This window comes from Borostomias antarcticus (genome assembly GCF_949987555.1).
Source record: "Borostomias antarcticus genome assembly, chromosome: 16".
In the NCBI taxonomy this organism is placed as follows: Eukaryota; Metazoa; Chordata; class Actinopteri; order Stomiiformes; family Stomiidae; genus Borostomias; species Borostomias antarcticus.
The window spans coordinates 6,771,751-6,787,330 of NC_140249.1; the positions used below are offsets into that span (position 1 = coordinate 6,771,751).

General features: G+C 49.5%; 1 protein-coding gene across 1 annotated transcript; it reads right to left on the reverse strand.

Moving 5' to 3' along the window:
- Positions 1–462: 462 nt before the first annotated feature.
- LOC311319555 (Krueppel-like factor 11) lies at positions 463–5,718 on the reverse strand. Its single transcript, XM_084451119.1, has 4 exons — positions 5,550–5,718; positions 4,355–4,636; positions 2,063–3,011; positions 463–1,434 (listed from the first exon to the last, which is right to left on the reverse strand). Exons 1-4 carry the CDS (start codon positions 5,589–5,591, stop codon positions 1,130–1,132), a joined length of 1,578 nt encoding a protein of 525 aa, XP_084307245.1. The 5' UTR covers positions 5,592–5,718; the 3' UTR covers positions 463–1,129.
- Between the last annotated feature and the right edge of the window lie 9,862 nt (positions 5,719–15,580).

The window sequence follows — 15,580 nt, forward strand, 5'->3', positions numbered from 1 at the left end:
GAGCCAAACCGATATATGTATGGAATCAAGGTTACATTTCATTGACAGCTCTCTGACATGCCATCCAGCCTGGTGTGGATTAGTCCTGCTCAGTGGCTCGAACTGTCCCCTGCTGGGTCTGCTAAGCCTACAGGAAGCTTGCCAGAGCGTTGGTAAGCACATTCAGCAGGAAGTGAGTATCAGCTGACCGTCTGTTGGAGGAAGGGGGGTCACATACCGTGACGCACACAGGATGTGGCAAGAAACCAGTACTCCTTTCCCATCAGGGAAGACTGAATCAGCATTTGGAACCAGCTGCTTCATCATTTCTATAACATGACCAGGAAGTTCTTATCAAGATTTTATCAAGATGAGCACAATGTTCTTATCAAGGTTTATGACGATTTCTGTAAAATGACCAGGATGTTCTTACTAAGTCACCAGAGAGATTGATGGACTAAACTTTTTTTTCATCTCTTTATTACAAATGTGTATTAAATATGAAAAGTTACAGAGTAAGTAATAACCACAATATTGATAATTACTATCCACTTAAGATTGTTTTACACATTAGACAACATTTTCCCAAACATGTAGTTCTTAAAACAACACACACTTCGTAGATATACACCTTTACAAATACACAAAAACAAATACATGGGATCAGGTGAAATGTGTAAGACAAACTTCATAAAAAGGCTTTGGCATAAGAGTGCATACCATTTTGTAAAATATATGAAAGTAAACAAAATTCCTTTCATGAAAGAAAACGTAGCAGTAGAAAGAAAAAGAGTCCAGTGCATGAGAGTCTTTCCATGAATCTGTGCATGTTTGAGTCTATCCATGAGTCTGTGCATGTTTGAGTCTATCCATGAGTCTGTGCATGTTTGAGTCTATCCATGAATCTGTGCATGTTTGAGTCTATCCATGAGTCTGTGCATGTTTGAGTCTATCCATGAGTCTGTGCATGTTTGAGAGTCTATCCATGAGTTAATAGCAGCCTTGTGCTTGGCAGCCCTCTATGCCCGTGGCTGGGTCGGGTCATAGGTCATATTTCACAATGACGGGGAGGGGCGATGGGGGGGGGGGGGGGGGTCTGAGGGTCAGTCTAGTTGGTTAGGGTTAGCCCATGGGGGTCCAGGGGCTCAGTCTAGTTGGAGGCAGGGACCAGCATGCTGAGTGTGGCGAGGGGGGCGGGGCTAAGGGCGGAGGCAGTCTTGGGGGCGGCCATCTTGTTGAGGCTGCGCACCTCTGTCTGCCAGGAAGGAATCTTCTTGGTGGTCATGTGACGTCGGGCGTGTTTGGTCAGGTGGTCGCTGCGCATGAAGCGGCGGTCACAGACGGGACAGACAAACTTCTTCTCTCCGGTGTGAGTCCGGCGGTGGCGTGAGAGCTCGTCGGAACGAGCAAACTTCTTATCGCAGCCGTCCCAGCTGCAGCTGAAGGGTTTCTCCCCTGAGCAGGAGGGAGGGGGGAGGAGAGAGGGAGAGGGAGTGAGTGAATGAATGAATCATCACGTAGTCACAAGCCAATGTGCACATGCTCAGTCTGTGAGTCAGAACAATGACCTCATTCTCTCAGGCCGGATCACGGGCCTGTGACACTGAATTTAACCCAGCGTTACCCACATCAAACCCCACCCCCAACATTTAACCCAGCGTCACCCACATCCAACCCCACCCCTGACATTTAACCCAGCGTCACCCACATCCAACCCCACCCCTGACATTTAACCCAGCATCACCCACATCCAACCCCACCCCTGACATTTAACCCAGCGTCACCCACATCCAACCCCACCCCTGACATTTAACCCAGCGTCACCCACATCCAACCCCACCCCTGACATTTAACCCAGCGTCACCCACATCCAACCCCACCCCTGACATTTAACCCAGCGTCACCCACATCCAACCCCACCCCTGACATTTAACCCAGCGTCACCCACATCCAACCCCACCCCTGACATTTAACCCAGCGTCACCCACATCCAACCCCACCCCTGACATTTAACCCAGCGTCACCCACATCCAACCCCACCCCTGACATTTCCCCGCCAGAGGGCGCGGCCGGTGTCTCTCACCTGTGTGCGTGCGGAGGTGAGCCTTGAGGTGGGAGCTTTTGAAGTAGGTCTTCCTGCAGCCGGGGAAGTTGCAGACGTAGTTCCTGCGACGGGAGAAGTCCATCTTGGCGGCACCGGGTCCCGCGGGCACGTAGACGGGCGCGGGTGCCAGAGGTAGCAGCTTGGTGTTGCCCAGCGTCATCACCGTCTGGGAGACGGACGTCTGGGGCAGTACCAGCATCACCGTGCCCCGGGGCACCGCCGAGCCCACCAGGAGGGGCTGCCGCAGGGGGCCGGCGCCGGAGGGCTGGGGGAGGATGGAGGTAGCGATCCTCGTCCCGGCGCCGGTGGCCGGCATCGGGCCGGGGATGAAGGCTGAGATCATACCTGATTGGCCGCTCACAGGAAACATCTGGCAGATGATTGGAGGAGGGCTGAGGACAGGGCGCGGGGAAAGGGGTGTGGAAGCGAGCGGGCCGTTAGGCAGCTGGGCGTGAGCTGGGGACGAGGCGCGGCCGTCCTGAAAGAGTCCTCTGTGATTGGTCTGTGGCTCTGTCTTGAAGGGGGAGGGGGCGGGTGTGAAGGGGACCGACGGAGAGAGCGGAGGCGTGCCACTCTGTTCAGTCTTGACAATGTTCTGGGGACAGCCGGGGGTCTCTGAGGCTCTGTGTGTGTCGGAGGAGGGGGGCGCTGGATCTGAGGCTCTGTGTGCGTTGGAGGAGGAGGAGGAGGGGGGTGGTTGGGCTGGAATGTTCTGACAGGGGGTGCTGTCCGCCGTGTGGCGGATCACGCTGGTCGCCATGGCTCTGCAGGGAGCGTGCGGCAGGGAAGGGGTGGTTCCGGCCACGGGGGCCGTGCCGGGTCCAGGCAGGATGGGGCCGGAGCCGGAGCGCGTCAGAGGAGAGGTACTGGTGCTGCTGCTGGAGGGGGAGGTCTCAGGGAAGCTGGGACTGTGAGGGGGAGTCATACACTGGAGAGAGAGAGAGAGAGAGAGAGAGAGAGAGAGAGAGAGAGAGAAAGAGAGAGAGAGAGAATGAATACAGCTATAAAGTAAAACAAGAGTAAAACCATTAAGCACTGGCAGTAATGACAATACAGGGTATAGACTGCAGGGCGTCTCCTGTTCCAGAGTGGAGGTCAGCTCAGCTGCTCGGAGAGACACGGGTCCCAGGAGGCTGCAGCACGCCTGTTGACCATCCAGGGCTGTGTTAAGATGTAAACAGGCCTTCTGAGCTGTGTTAGTCTGTAAACAGGCCTACTGGGCTGTGTTAGTCTGTAAACAGGCCTACTGGGCTGTGTTAGTCTGTAAACAGGCCTACTGAGCTGTGTTAGTCTGTAAACAGGTCTACTGGGCTGTGTTAGTCTGTAAACAGGCCTACTGGGCTGTGTTAGTCTGTAAACAGGCCTACTGGGCTGTGTTAGTCTGTAAACAGGCCTACTGGGCTGTATTAGTCTGTAAACAGGCCTACTGGGCTGTGTTAGTCTGTAAACAGGCCTACTGGGCCACTCAGGGCTGTGTTAAACCCAAAGTATACTTGCTGTTTAACAACGCGCACGCATAGACAATCACGTAAGGAGCACAGGAGGCGCGTGGCAGCCATCTTGCGTACGCGTAGTTAAAAGCATACCGCAGGCTCTAGACTGTGATTTTTACAACCAGCAGGTCTCTGAGGGGATGGGCAGTGTTCAACACTCACCAGCTACCTGCCTGCCACCTGGACCCCCCCCCCCCCCATAAACCATCCGCTCATCACGGTCCTCAAACACATCAGCTGGAGATAAAGAGGCTATCAGCTCCTATGAACTCCCTTTAAAGAGTAAACAGAGAGCCCTGGTCCCAAATATCTGTTTACCCAGCAAATAAAGATCCTTATCAATGTTAACAGATTGTGCGTTTACAGGAACCCACTGTTTTCCTGTCTATCACTGAGCCAGGGCCAGGGCTCCCCTCCCCCGAGCCTAGCTTGGCCACCACCTAGAAAAAGCATGGTTTCAATGTGTTGCTGAATGTGTATTGCTGTATGCAGCCTTGTAGATTTGTAGCCTTGATCGTCGTTGCTTGTGTGGCCTTTGTGCTTAATTGTGAACTCACAACCATTATACCCAGAACCTCCTAATGAAGAACCCTCCTGTGTGTTATTTGATAGCTGGCACAGTCTATTCTTACAGCGGCCGTAAACCCAACCAACCCTAACCCTAAAACCCTAACGTTAACCATAACCGTAACCCAAATATAAGGTATTTATGGATTAAAAAATCAGTGCTTCCGGCCGGTGTAAGAAAAGACACTGCCTTGATAGTTTGGTCTCTTACCAGGGAGGAGAGAGAGACGAAGTCCCTGGGGGTCTCCGGGGGTTCTGGGGGGAGCAGGGAGTCGCAGGAGTCCGAGGCGGGGGTGAGGGGTCTGGGCTTGCAGGGGCCCAGGGCCCTGCTGGCGCCGCTGTGGAAGTTCTGGCCCCAGGAGCTCATGCAGACCAGGGCCTCGGCCGCCTCCAGGTCGGTGTACTCCAGAGTGCCCCCTGCAGCGCCGGAGGACCGCTCGTCGCTGTGCCTCCTCCTCTTCAGCAAGGCTCTGCTCCGCTCCGCGTGGCCCTCCTAGGGGAGAGGAGGAGAACATTAGACCCGCTCACAGTGTTAAAACCGGCACGATGCTGATGACTTTACAACACCGCTCTAACAACAACTGACAATGCTCTGTTTAGAGGAGCAAACCACAAGAGATTAGATCAGAAGCTGGACCTAGCTTACCATGACCAAGAGAAAGGCATTCAAAATGAGCTCATCTTCACCAGTCACTCGGTGTGTTTAAGTTTCTCTTGCTCACCACAGTGGCCAGTAAAGGGAGGGGGGTTAAAGGACTACACCCCTTCTAGACTTGCCCTAGGCAAGCAGCCAAGGCACCTCCCCTGGCCAAATATAGAGCCAACGGTGACGAGCTCCGGGATGTGAAACCCCCCACGCAGGGGGCGGTAGTCAGTGATGAGGGTAGTAGGGCAGGCTACAGGAAGTAGTGCTCTTTGCCTGGTCTGTGGTGATGGTGAGTGTTGGTGACCCTAGGCCACTCCCCAAATGAAATGATGTTTCTCTCTCTCTCGCTTTCTCAGAGACAAAGACAACATGATGTTTACATCATTTCACATCTACCTGGTTAAACACAGAGTAGCCTACTAAGTTACTCAACTAGAACGCAAAGAGGCATCATTCTAATTTAGTTGGGTCACTTTCTAAGGGACCTCCTGTAGACCTGAGTCTCTTAAAAACACGGACAAATAAATTGCTGACTTTTCATCAGAAGTCGGAGGCATCAACTGAAAGTAACTGCCACATTGTCAAATTAAATATCTGATTGATACTATTCAATAGAAAGTATTGCCGAATCTGAAGCAGCAAACGAACATAAGAGTGCATTAGTTCTCAGTGACTGTCATTGACACGAAATTACAACACATCAACATAATACAACACATCAACATAATACAACTAGGAATACTGTAATAATGTAACTTACCCCACACAACTCTTCCATATATGTGCATTTTTGTGATGGCATAGTTGTTGAGGAAATGTTTCTCTCACTATAGTGTCAAAGCCAACGTGAAACAAAGACGCGCTGCCGCTCCGCCAGCGCAATGTAGCCTGATGCGCTCCAAGTCGTTAGTCACTGGGTTCACTCTCAGCTGAGCCGCGCACAACATGAGCGGAAAAAAAGGGAAAACAAAATTCACAACACACTAGCGGGTGGCAACGTGCCACCAATGAAAAACAAATGTGTGTGAGGCATTATCCAATGGCAGAGGAGACGACGCGTGAACAGTGCGTGGCAGGCGAGCGATTGGAGGAGACGGGGTGCGTGGCTGTTGGAGGGAGTCAGCGGTGTCAGTGTAAACCCGATGAACTGCTAGCCTGAAAAGTGGGGGAAAGGTCGTCCCAGTGCAGCGCGAGGGGGACTGCCGAGTTTCCCTCGCGTGTTTTGCTTGGCCCGCTGGCTGCTTTTCACAGGGAAAACAGAGCTTAGGCTCGTCAAATCGTTTTGCTTTGTGTTCATGTCAGGCTCATAAAATGCTGTTAATGCGTCAGTTTTTACACACATTAGAAGATTATAGCCTATCTATGACTAGCGATCCGAGTCATTGCTGCGTTGTTGTCTCATCCACGACAGTCGACATCTGCTAACATGCTCTCTTCAACAGTTCACGGTAATGAACTGACACATTAATAATAGTTATTGTTAGGCACATTAACAATATGACGCAATATGACACATTGCATTACAAATATTAGAAATGTTAAAGGTCAGTGGAGACCATAGACCGATAGACCTATTCAAGACTTAAAAGTAGACTAGCCTAAAAACAGCTGGATAATTCCGTAGTCAATAATCTTAAATAAATCCATCATTTTACAATGACAGTAAGCCTATTGATAGGCACAGGTCAGACGAGATCAACTTGGACCACACCTTAGCCTCCTGTTGGTTCAGAACTTAACCGTTTGTTGGACAGAAGGAATTTTAGGGAGGAGCTTTTTGGATAACTTCACCTCTCTTGTTTTGACCCTAGCCATTTGTTATGGTAGCACAGAGAATCTGAGATCAAGTGGGCTGCAAATCCTTCTGTCACCTTCAAAACTACATGACATCAGTCCAAATATAATAACTGGACTTAAAATATTCATTGACCTAAAAGCAACCACTCAATATGCTTTGCACCCATAATAACTCAGCCAGTTGATTGTGTCTGAAAGGTATCAAATATCAGATTGTTGTTGCAGTTGTTGTGGCCCACGTCTCCACAAGTCAGATGTGTCTCATTGCATTTCAGTGAATTTAAATTAGTTGGACTACATTTACCTACACCAACTGTTGACCTACATTTATACTACTATTACATCACCACAGCTACTCGACAAAAGAGGTGGCCCCGGTCAAACTGGCCTACTTGTCCATGTGTGACGACGTGGTGATGAATGATTTCAACTCTGTTTCATTCTCAACTCAGTCCTCCAGTAGGTTAACCAGCCCTCTCAGTCAGGCCCACTCCTCTCTGTCAGGCAGGTGAGGAGAGGCAGGCGAGTAGAGGCAGGTGAAGAGAAGCGCCTGAGGAGAGGCAGGTGAGGAGAGGCAGGTGAGGGGAGGCAGGTGAGGAGAGCCAGGTGAAGAGAGGCAGGTGAGGGGAGGCAGGTGAGGGGAGGCAGGTTAGGAGAGGCAGGTGAGGAGAGGCAGGTGTGTAGAGGCAGGTAAGCCAGGTTAGAGGTAAGCCTGACCTCAAGGTGCAGCATCAGCAGGATGCAGGGTTGAGCAACACAGCTGGCTGCTAGCAACTAGGGGGAAGTGAGAGAGCGAGTGGGGCGAGGCGGGAGGGAGGTCGACTGAGGCTGCGTGCGTTAGAAGCGAGGCAGACTGTGAACTCAGCCAGAGGAACTGGAGGAAAGGTTACATTGCTTCTAACCAGACCTTCTCTCTCTCTCTCGCTTCCCCTCACAGGCCCTGCCAACTCCCCCCTCCTGCCCCCTCAGGAACTGCTGGAAGAAGGAGGGGGGAGTTTTCCTCCCCAGCAGGGTTAAATATATCAGCCAGCGGTCATATTTCACTGACCGGCCCACAGGCTGATATGGGTTCAGGGAAGGGTGTTGAGTCCCACAGGAGCCGGAAGAGTGCCCTGAGAAAGTATGTATTATCTAAAACACTGCCTCTCCCTATCCCAAACCCCCCCCTCTCTCTCTCTCTCTTTCTCTCTCTCTCTAAGACTTTAGTGTAGATATCTCAAAAACAAACAGGTTTGGATTTGTCATGACTGACAGCAAGGTGTGGCTCACTGGCTTAATCAGCTGACGCGGCACAACTGGCAGATGTTTTGTTTTGGATGCAACATGAGAATATCACAAACTACCAAGGCCCTAGGACTGATGATTGTGGGATCTCGAGGGTCTTTATTACCGAGCTACGTGTGACACACACAACACGTGAGTGAGTGGCGACACAGCCCACACAACGCACACTCACACACATTACATTACAGTAATTTAGCAGACACTTTTATCCAAAGCGACTAACAATAATTGCTTTTAACGTAGGAAAAGCCAATGTACTACTACTTTCCAGAACTCACAAGTGCATCTCCTTTCTAAAACAAGTGACAAAGCATAATCTAGTGCTGAAGGCAAAGTGCAAGAATATCAATCTAAAATACAATAGGTGGGAGGATCGTTGTAGTACTTCTTGAAGAGGTGAGTTTTGTGCCTGCGACGAAAGATGGGCAGCGACTCTGCTGTTCTGACGTCAGTGGGCAGTTCATTCCACCACTGTGGGGCCAGGACAGAGAAGAGCCGTGACCTTGTTGATCGACTGCAGGGGCCTCGGAGTGACAGGGCGACCAGTCACCTCGAGGTAGCAGAGCGTAGTGGTTGGGAGGGAGTATAGGGTTTGACCCATGGCCTGGAGGTAGGAGGGGGCTGTTCCTGTTCCATTCATTGCTCTGAGTTTTAAACTGGATGTGAGCCGCTACAGGGAGCCAGTGTAGGGAAGGGAGAAGGGAAGTTGTGTGGGAGAACTTCGGGTGGTTGAACACTAGGTGAGAATTAGCTTTCTGGGGCCCCAGCAGTGATAGGAGAAGCCATGCGAGCAAATGACAGAGCCCAGAGATGTAGAGTAGAGGGAAAAAAGAAGAGGACCCAGGACAGACCCTTGTGGAACCCCTGTAGTCAGACTATGCGGTTCCGACATCGACCCTTTCCGTGTCACCTGGTATGAACGGCCCGTCAGGTAGGATGCAAACAGGGAGCATGCAGAGCCAGTGACGCCTTTTTCCTCGAGGGTGGAGAGGAGGATCTGGTGGTCTACCGTAGCAAATGCTGACAGGTCTAGGAGTATCCGGACAGGAGAGAGAGAGTTCGCTCTCGTGGCATGGAGTGACTCACTTCAAGGAGGGCGGTCTCTGTCGAGTGGCCAGCCTTGAACCCGGACTGCTGGGGGTCTAGGAGATTGATCTCGTGGAGGTAGTCCTGTAGTTTTTGACATCAGAGGGGTTGAGAGATGGTTTCTTCGGGCGGGGGGTGGGGGTGACTCTGGCAGTCTTGAAAGCGGAGGGAAAGCATCCTGATACAAGAGATGCGTTGATGAGGTGGGTTAGGAAGGGAAGGAGTTCGGGTGCAACAGACTGAAGGAGAGTGGAGGGAACAGGGTCTAGGAAGCATGTGGCGGGGCGGTTAGATGTTACAAGGTTGAGGACCTCGTTGGGGGAGAGGGGAGAAAAGTGGGATAAGGTGGGACGTGGAGAGGAGGGGGGGAGTGGAGAGGGAAGAGAGGGTGGGGGTGGGGAGGTGAGGTTGGTGCACGGAGCGTTGACCGGGGGATGGGGGAACGAGGATCTGATATCCTTAACTTTCTTGTCAAAGAAGTTGGCAAAATCGTCAGGGAGAACGGAGATGTTGAGAGTAGGAGGTGGGGGCTGGAGTTGTGATGAAAAGGTTTCAAAGAATTTTTTAGGATTGGAAGCAGAGGTTAGAATTTTAGAGTGGAAGAAAGCAGCTTTAGCAGCAGACAGGGAGGGGGAGAATGTGGAAAGCAGAGATCGGAAATTAAGATGGTCCTCTGGGAGTCTGCCTTTTCACCATTTATACACAGCTATTCTCAGGCTCCGTCTGTCGAGTCCAACAGCCATGGGGCAGGTGGAGTTGGGCGTGCTGGCCTGGAGGTGAGGGGACAGAGATTGTCCAGAGAGGAGGAAAGAGTAGAGAGGAGAAGATCAGTAGCAGTATCAGAGGGTAGGGAGAGCGAGCAGAGATGGCTACGGGTAGTAACCATGTGGGTAGGAGTAGGAATTACGGGGGAAGAGGGGAGGGAGAGGGAGTAGGACATGAAATAGTGGTCAGAGAGATGGAGGGGAGTGACAGAGAGGTTAGTGGTGGAACAGTGTCTAGTGAAGATGAGATCCAGCGGGTTGCTGGCTTTTTGACAAGGAGGAGAGGAAGAGAGGTGAAGATTGAAGGAGGAGAGGAAAGCATACACACACACAGGAGTTTGTCCTCTGCATTTATTCCATCCAAGCTGTCCTCCTCCAGACAGCCAGGAGCAGTGGGCAGGCTCATCACTGAAGCCAAGTCCAAGTGCTCAGTCCAAGTCCTGGTCAGGGACAGGACTGAAGAGCATCTGTTCTTCTGCATGTTTTTCATATTGGGGTTCTATGTTGAGAGATTCAAAATGAGCATGGGGAGAACATGCAAACTCCACACAGAAAGGCCCGGAGATAGTCCCTTCAGGAATCGAACCCAGGACCTTCGTGCTGTGAGGCAACAGTGTAACACACCAAGCCACCGTGCCACCCATGATTGATCTGAATATCAACATGAGAGTATCACAAACTAACAAGGCCCTAGGATTGATTGACCTTGGATATTAACAGACAGAAAGCAATGGCATGAGCCTGGCAACCACATGTAAATAATATTCAATGTTGAAGGATTGCATAATAAGGCCTCCATTCTTGATGATAACTGCAACCAACAGATTAAAAGAAAGAAAAAAAGTTAAGATGAGGAAGATGAACATGCCTCCCCATATATTCAGGTCAGAGATGATCGATATTTAGTTTGAAGGTTATAAACATCTTACTGAACCACTGCATATTCTCCTCATCCTTCACATACGGCACTCATAGGACACAGCAGATACCGGTGTTTTGCCTGCCAGTATGGAGCTACTCCATTTAGGCCAAAGTTTGCATTGCGGTCCTCCTGCCTTCACCTGCGTCATCACATTTCTGTCAGCTCAGCCAGGCAGTAAGAATGCCTGACACCTTCCCTGTGGACCTGGAAGGACACCACATGGGAGAAAGTCCCAGGCCTCATTCGTTCGTTCGTTCGTTCGTTCGTTCGTTCGTTCCTTCCTTCCTTCCTTCCTTCCTTCCTTCCTTCCTTCCTTCCTTCCTTCCTTCCTTCCTTCCTTCCTTCCTTCCTTCCTTCCTTCCTTCCTTCCTTCCTTCCTTCCTTCCTTCCTTCCTTCCTTCCTTCCTTCCTTCCTTCCTTCCTTCCTTCCTTCCTTCTTTCCTCCCAACCTTCCTTTCCCTCTATCGCTCTCCCCAGAAGGAAGGATGCATCTAGCAGGTGTTATTTCAGGCCCGTCTCCCTCCCTAGTGGCCGTCTCTCCTCGTTACACGACAACCTCGGAGAGACTGACGTAGCCTGGCAGTTGCTACCGTAGTTGACGGTGGGGCCTTTGGTATCTAGGTGAAAGGACAAGCAGTGTAATACATCAAGGGTCCCTGCTGTCAGTAGTCAGAATGCCCAGAGCAGCGACTATGTCTCAGCAGTCCGCTGACGTGTCACAGGGCCCTGGAGGCACGCAGCACCCTGGCACCCTGTGCCCTGCTCTGTCACGCTGCCACGCCTGCAACAGATGCAGGGTTAGCTGTCCTCCTAACTTTTTCTCTCTTTCTGGCAGGTGCTTAGCCCTTAGTCTACTTGGACAGGCCCCAGTGGAATAATGGACGTCTATTTATTTTTTTATTTATTTACTTACTTACTTACTTATTCATGGAAGAATCTCACATCTAACAGGAAGTGGTGGTTAGTAGTTCTGGGTATTATAGCTCACATCTAAACAGGTGGTTTGTGATACCTGATAAATGAAACATCTTTATTATTCAAAGTAACCGTAGTAACCATACGTCTTTGCCGCCTGCCGTTGCCCAGTGTCTGAGAAGGCTCTTCTGTATCACATAGTAACAGGCTCCGCCCCTTACAACACATAGAGAGGAATCAGAGCAGCACCAGTCGCCCCTCCCACCCGGCCTTGGGATTGGTGCGTATGTGATTCCAAAGCCAATCTGTTACTTATGACACAGGATCACGTGATACTGATTTGCCGTCTGTTGTCCTGGCAACGGCAGAACGTGAGGCAGGTTTTGAGGCCCTGTTGGAAGAGACAGTCTGGGCATGTGTGGAGTTGGCTTGCTGTAAAAGACTGGCAACATGGATCTGCTCTTGCAGATTGTTATTGTTGTTTTATCTGGTCTTTAAGAACAGGGTTTTACGGCATCAACCTGATCGGTTAACGTGACCTGTAGCTCTGAGAAGAGGGCCTGTTTGGGTTGATAACTAGTCATCATGTAGAGGGCCTATCTGGGTTGATAATTGACTTGATATGGGCCCAGTGCTGGGTATAGACTCACAGCTAAACAGGCTTGGGATCTTGGGAGTGTGTGTGTATGTGTGTGTGTGTGTCCAGGGCATAGGGCTGAAGCACTTTGCAGGCTGAAAGAAACATATCAGTTCTGGAGAAGAGACGGGTTCCAGAAGTAGGTCATGATAGAATGATCTATTGGTAATTCAGATTCCAGGTGATTAAAGTGACACATTGAGATACTGTATAATCCCAGTTTCAGGGTTAGGATTAGGGTTAGGTACTGTATTTGGCTGGCTGAGGTCATCTGTAAAAACTACAGGGGGTATGTCTGCACCTTTAGTTTCATCACATAAACACACGCACACACGCACACACACACACACACACACACACACATTGCCTAGGCCATGTTGATACTTTGATACCTAGGGATGTTGAGACATACACAAAAATTTGCTATGGTGTATTATAAAATTGCAGGAATAAAGCCAGTGATCTCTCCTGACGTCCCCCATAACAAGTTGTTAATCACGACAAAGCCTCAACTGACGACACTGTCTACTTTGAACATGTAATGACTGTGAAACAAGCCCATACTTACAACCGACAATTAAGACCTATCTTAGAGTGAAGAGTCCTTAAGACGAGTCTACACACGCAGACTGAAAAACATCCTGGAGTGTTTACTTCAAGTCTGATTCTATTAATATCAGCCATAAATCCTGCAAAGACACGCACATATACTTCACCATACCAGATGAAAATAGCCTTTATACGCTGGAAGACCTGCACTTCAAGTTCAAAGTCTGTCTAAACTCAGAGAGTTCCCAGTGGCCATCGCTCTGGGATTTGGGTTCAGTTTAGGACTCCTTGGGGCCTAACAAGACATACTACAAGTTTTCTCCTTAAAAGGCTGGAATTTTTACACGATACAATAATGTGATAGGGTAGATGCAAAACCAACACTCAGGCATGGATGGATGGATGGATATGGTCACAGGTGAAAACGTTTGACATGTGGAGGCAGGGGTTTGAGGAAAAATGCCATTAGGGTTGCCATGCAACAATCTCCCAGCTCTTCCGGATGCTGCGGTCAGAGAGCGGACCAGGCTAGAGCAGTCCTGCAGGCTAGGGAGAGAAATCTCCGCTTTTAGGTCCCTCCAACCCACACCCGTCCCTCCAACCCACACCCGAGCCACAAAGGGAGACCCCGTTTACACCTTGCATTAAAATGTGTCTACTATTGAGATTGTATCTAGATAATGATTTAGCCTGATTACATTTACACCTGGCATTAATATGCGTTTCGATTACCTTCAACCCGATCCGTTTGAGATCCGATCGACTCTGTCCAGCTGACAATCGAACGTCACATCCTGTTTGTACTTGAATATTTTCGTCTGACTAAGTTGAGAGTAGACACTTTTGTCTCGTCTGGACTCCAACCTTACCAGGATCAATTTTAATGCTTTCTTGCTAGCTGCCATGGAAGCCTGCTCCTTGCTGGTCTGGAACCGGCGCGTTCCAACGGCTACGTATTTCCGCCCACGTTGTTGATATGTGGATTAAAAACGCATTTCCATTTACACTTCTATTAAATGTGGTCAAAATGCGTCCCTGACCACCTCCGGAGGTGGTTTGGCCGATCGGATCGCAATCCGTCCTCAAAACGTTTTGGGCGCATTTACACCTGTATTTTCATGTGGTTTAGCACGATCAGATTGCAATCTGATCACCAAAAACGCATTTTAATGCCAGGTGTCAACGGGGTCGGAGAGACAGAAAGTGAGATAGAGGGAGAGGAGCAGATGGCTGAGTGCTCAAGGGCAGCGCTGTTTGCTGGCTCTCCCGGTTGGTTAGTTGGTTACAGTATAACTGTAGTACCCCTGTCCCTGACCCCAGCTACCCCTGACCCTGTCCCATCTCTTATCTCCCCTATGAACTCGTATGGTGACAGTCAGGGTTTATACTACTCCAACCAACCCCTCTGTCCAACACCTCTACCTAACCCCTCTACCCATCCCCTCTGCTCAACACCTCTACACAACTACTCTGCCCAACCCCTAAACCCATGTGATTAATAGCTTACAGGAAGCTTGTGGCAACTCCTAATCCTCTTGATAAGAGGATAAAGAGGTATGAATATAAAGAGATAAACACTCTTTCAGTGTTTGGGAGAGGGAGGCTTGGACAGTGAGGACATGCGGGACGTGCTCTCGGAACCGTGGCCAGGATGTGACGTCACGCCTGCTTCCTGTCGGCGGTGGGGGGCGGTTGCTGGTCCTCTTGTAGCCACAGCTGAGTCAGCGTCTCTGTGGCTCTGGAGAATCGTGACGAGGCGGCGGCCGACAGACACGACCACGCAGACCACCAGGTCAGTTACTGCAGCTTTTATTGGACGCTTAGTTTAGATCATACAGGAGATACGTTTCGGACCTTCTCAGACAAGTCATGAGGGATGAGTTCTCATTTAAAAACATTTTGTATAAAAAAAAGGAAACAAAAACATTATATTAAGAATAATAGTAATGGACATTTTGATATAATGGAAAAATAACCCACTCCCATGTCTTAATAAATATATACACATTAAGTACTTTAATACAAAAGGAAGATGCGAAGGAACGTGGAAACAAGTAAAATTGTAGAATCTCACGTTTTTATCGTCTGATATGTATTTAAAAGGCACAAGCATGAAAGAGGAAATATGCCAATATCAATAATAGGATCCGTGTTTAAATATCTTATTGCACTTAAAGTACGGATAAAGGGGGCTGGCAGACCTCCAGGCCATATGTACAGTAAAATACATTCTTGGCTGAATATCTGCACTCACTTTAATTAATTTAACCTGCAGACGAACTGATTCTCAAACACAGACAGCAACAAACACGGTTGTAACCGCCAGACAGCACGTGAGCGTACGAGTTTACACGCTAAACACTGACCTGATGTTTAGTATCAATACACTGACCTCAGCACGTCCACACAGACTGCTCGGATTTTCAATACAATTAGTGTGTGTAGTCCCTTTTTTGCGTGCTAGATATTCCCTAACTTAGAATAAGACATTGTCAGTGCTCGGTATGGCTTCAGAGGAGGGATGAAGGGGCGGAAGGGTTAGGAGTGGGGTCTGTACATCTCCACTATGCTGCACTATACTGCATCTCTGTAATCAGAGAGGTGCCGTTTCCCTGGCATACATGTCTTGCATCACAAAACCAAGACAATGACAAAGTGTTTGCATAGCATGAGGTATATAGCCACACAACATTCTGTACAAAGCTAAATCACTATTGGTCGTATATACACATCCATATATATACTGTACCAAAGTCTGTACATGCTGTGTCGTCTATACATGCCGTGTTGAAAGCAATGCTGGAATGTTGTTTCTGTATGACTATGAAGAGCATTCT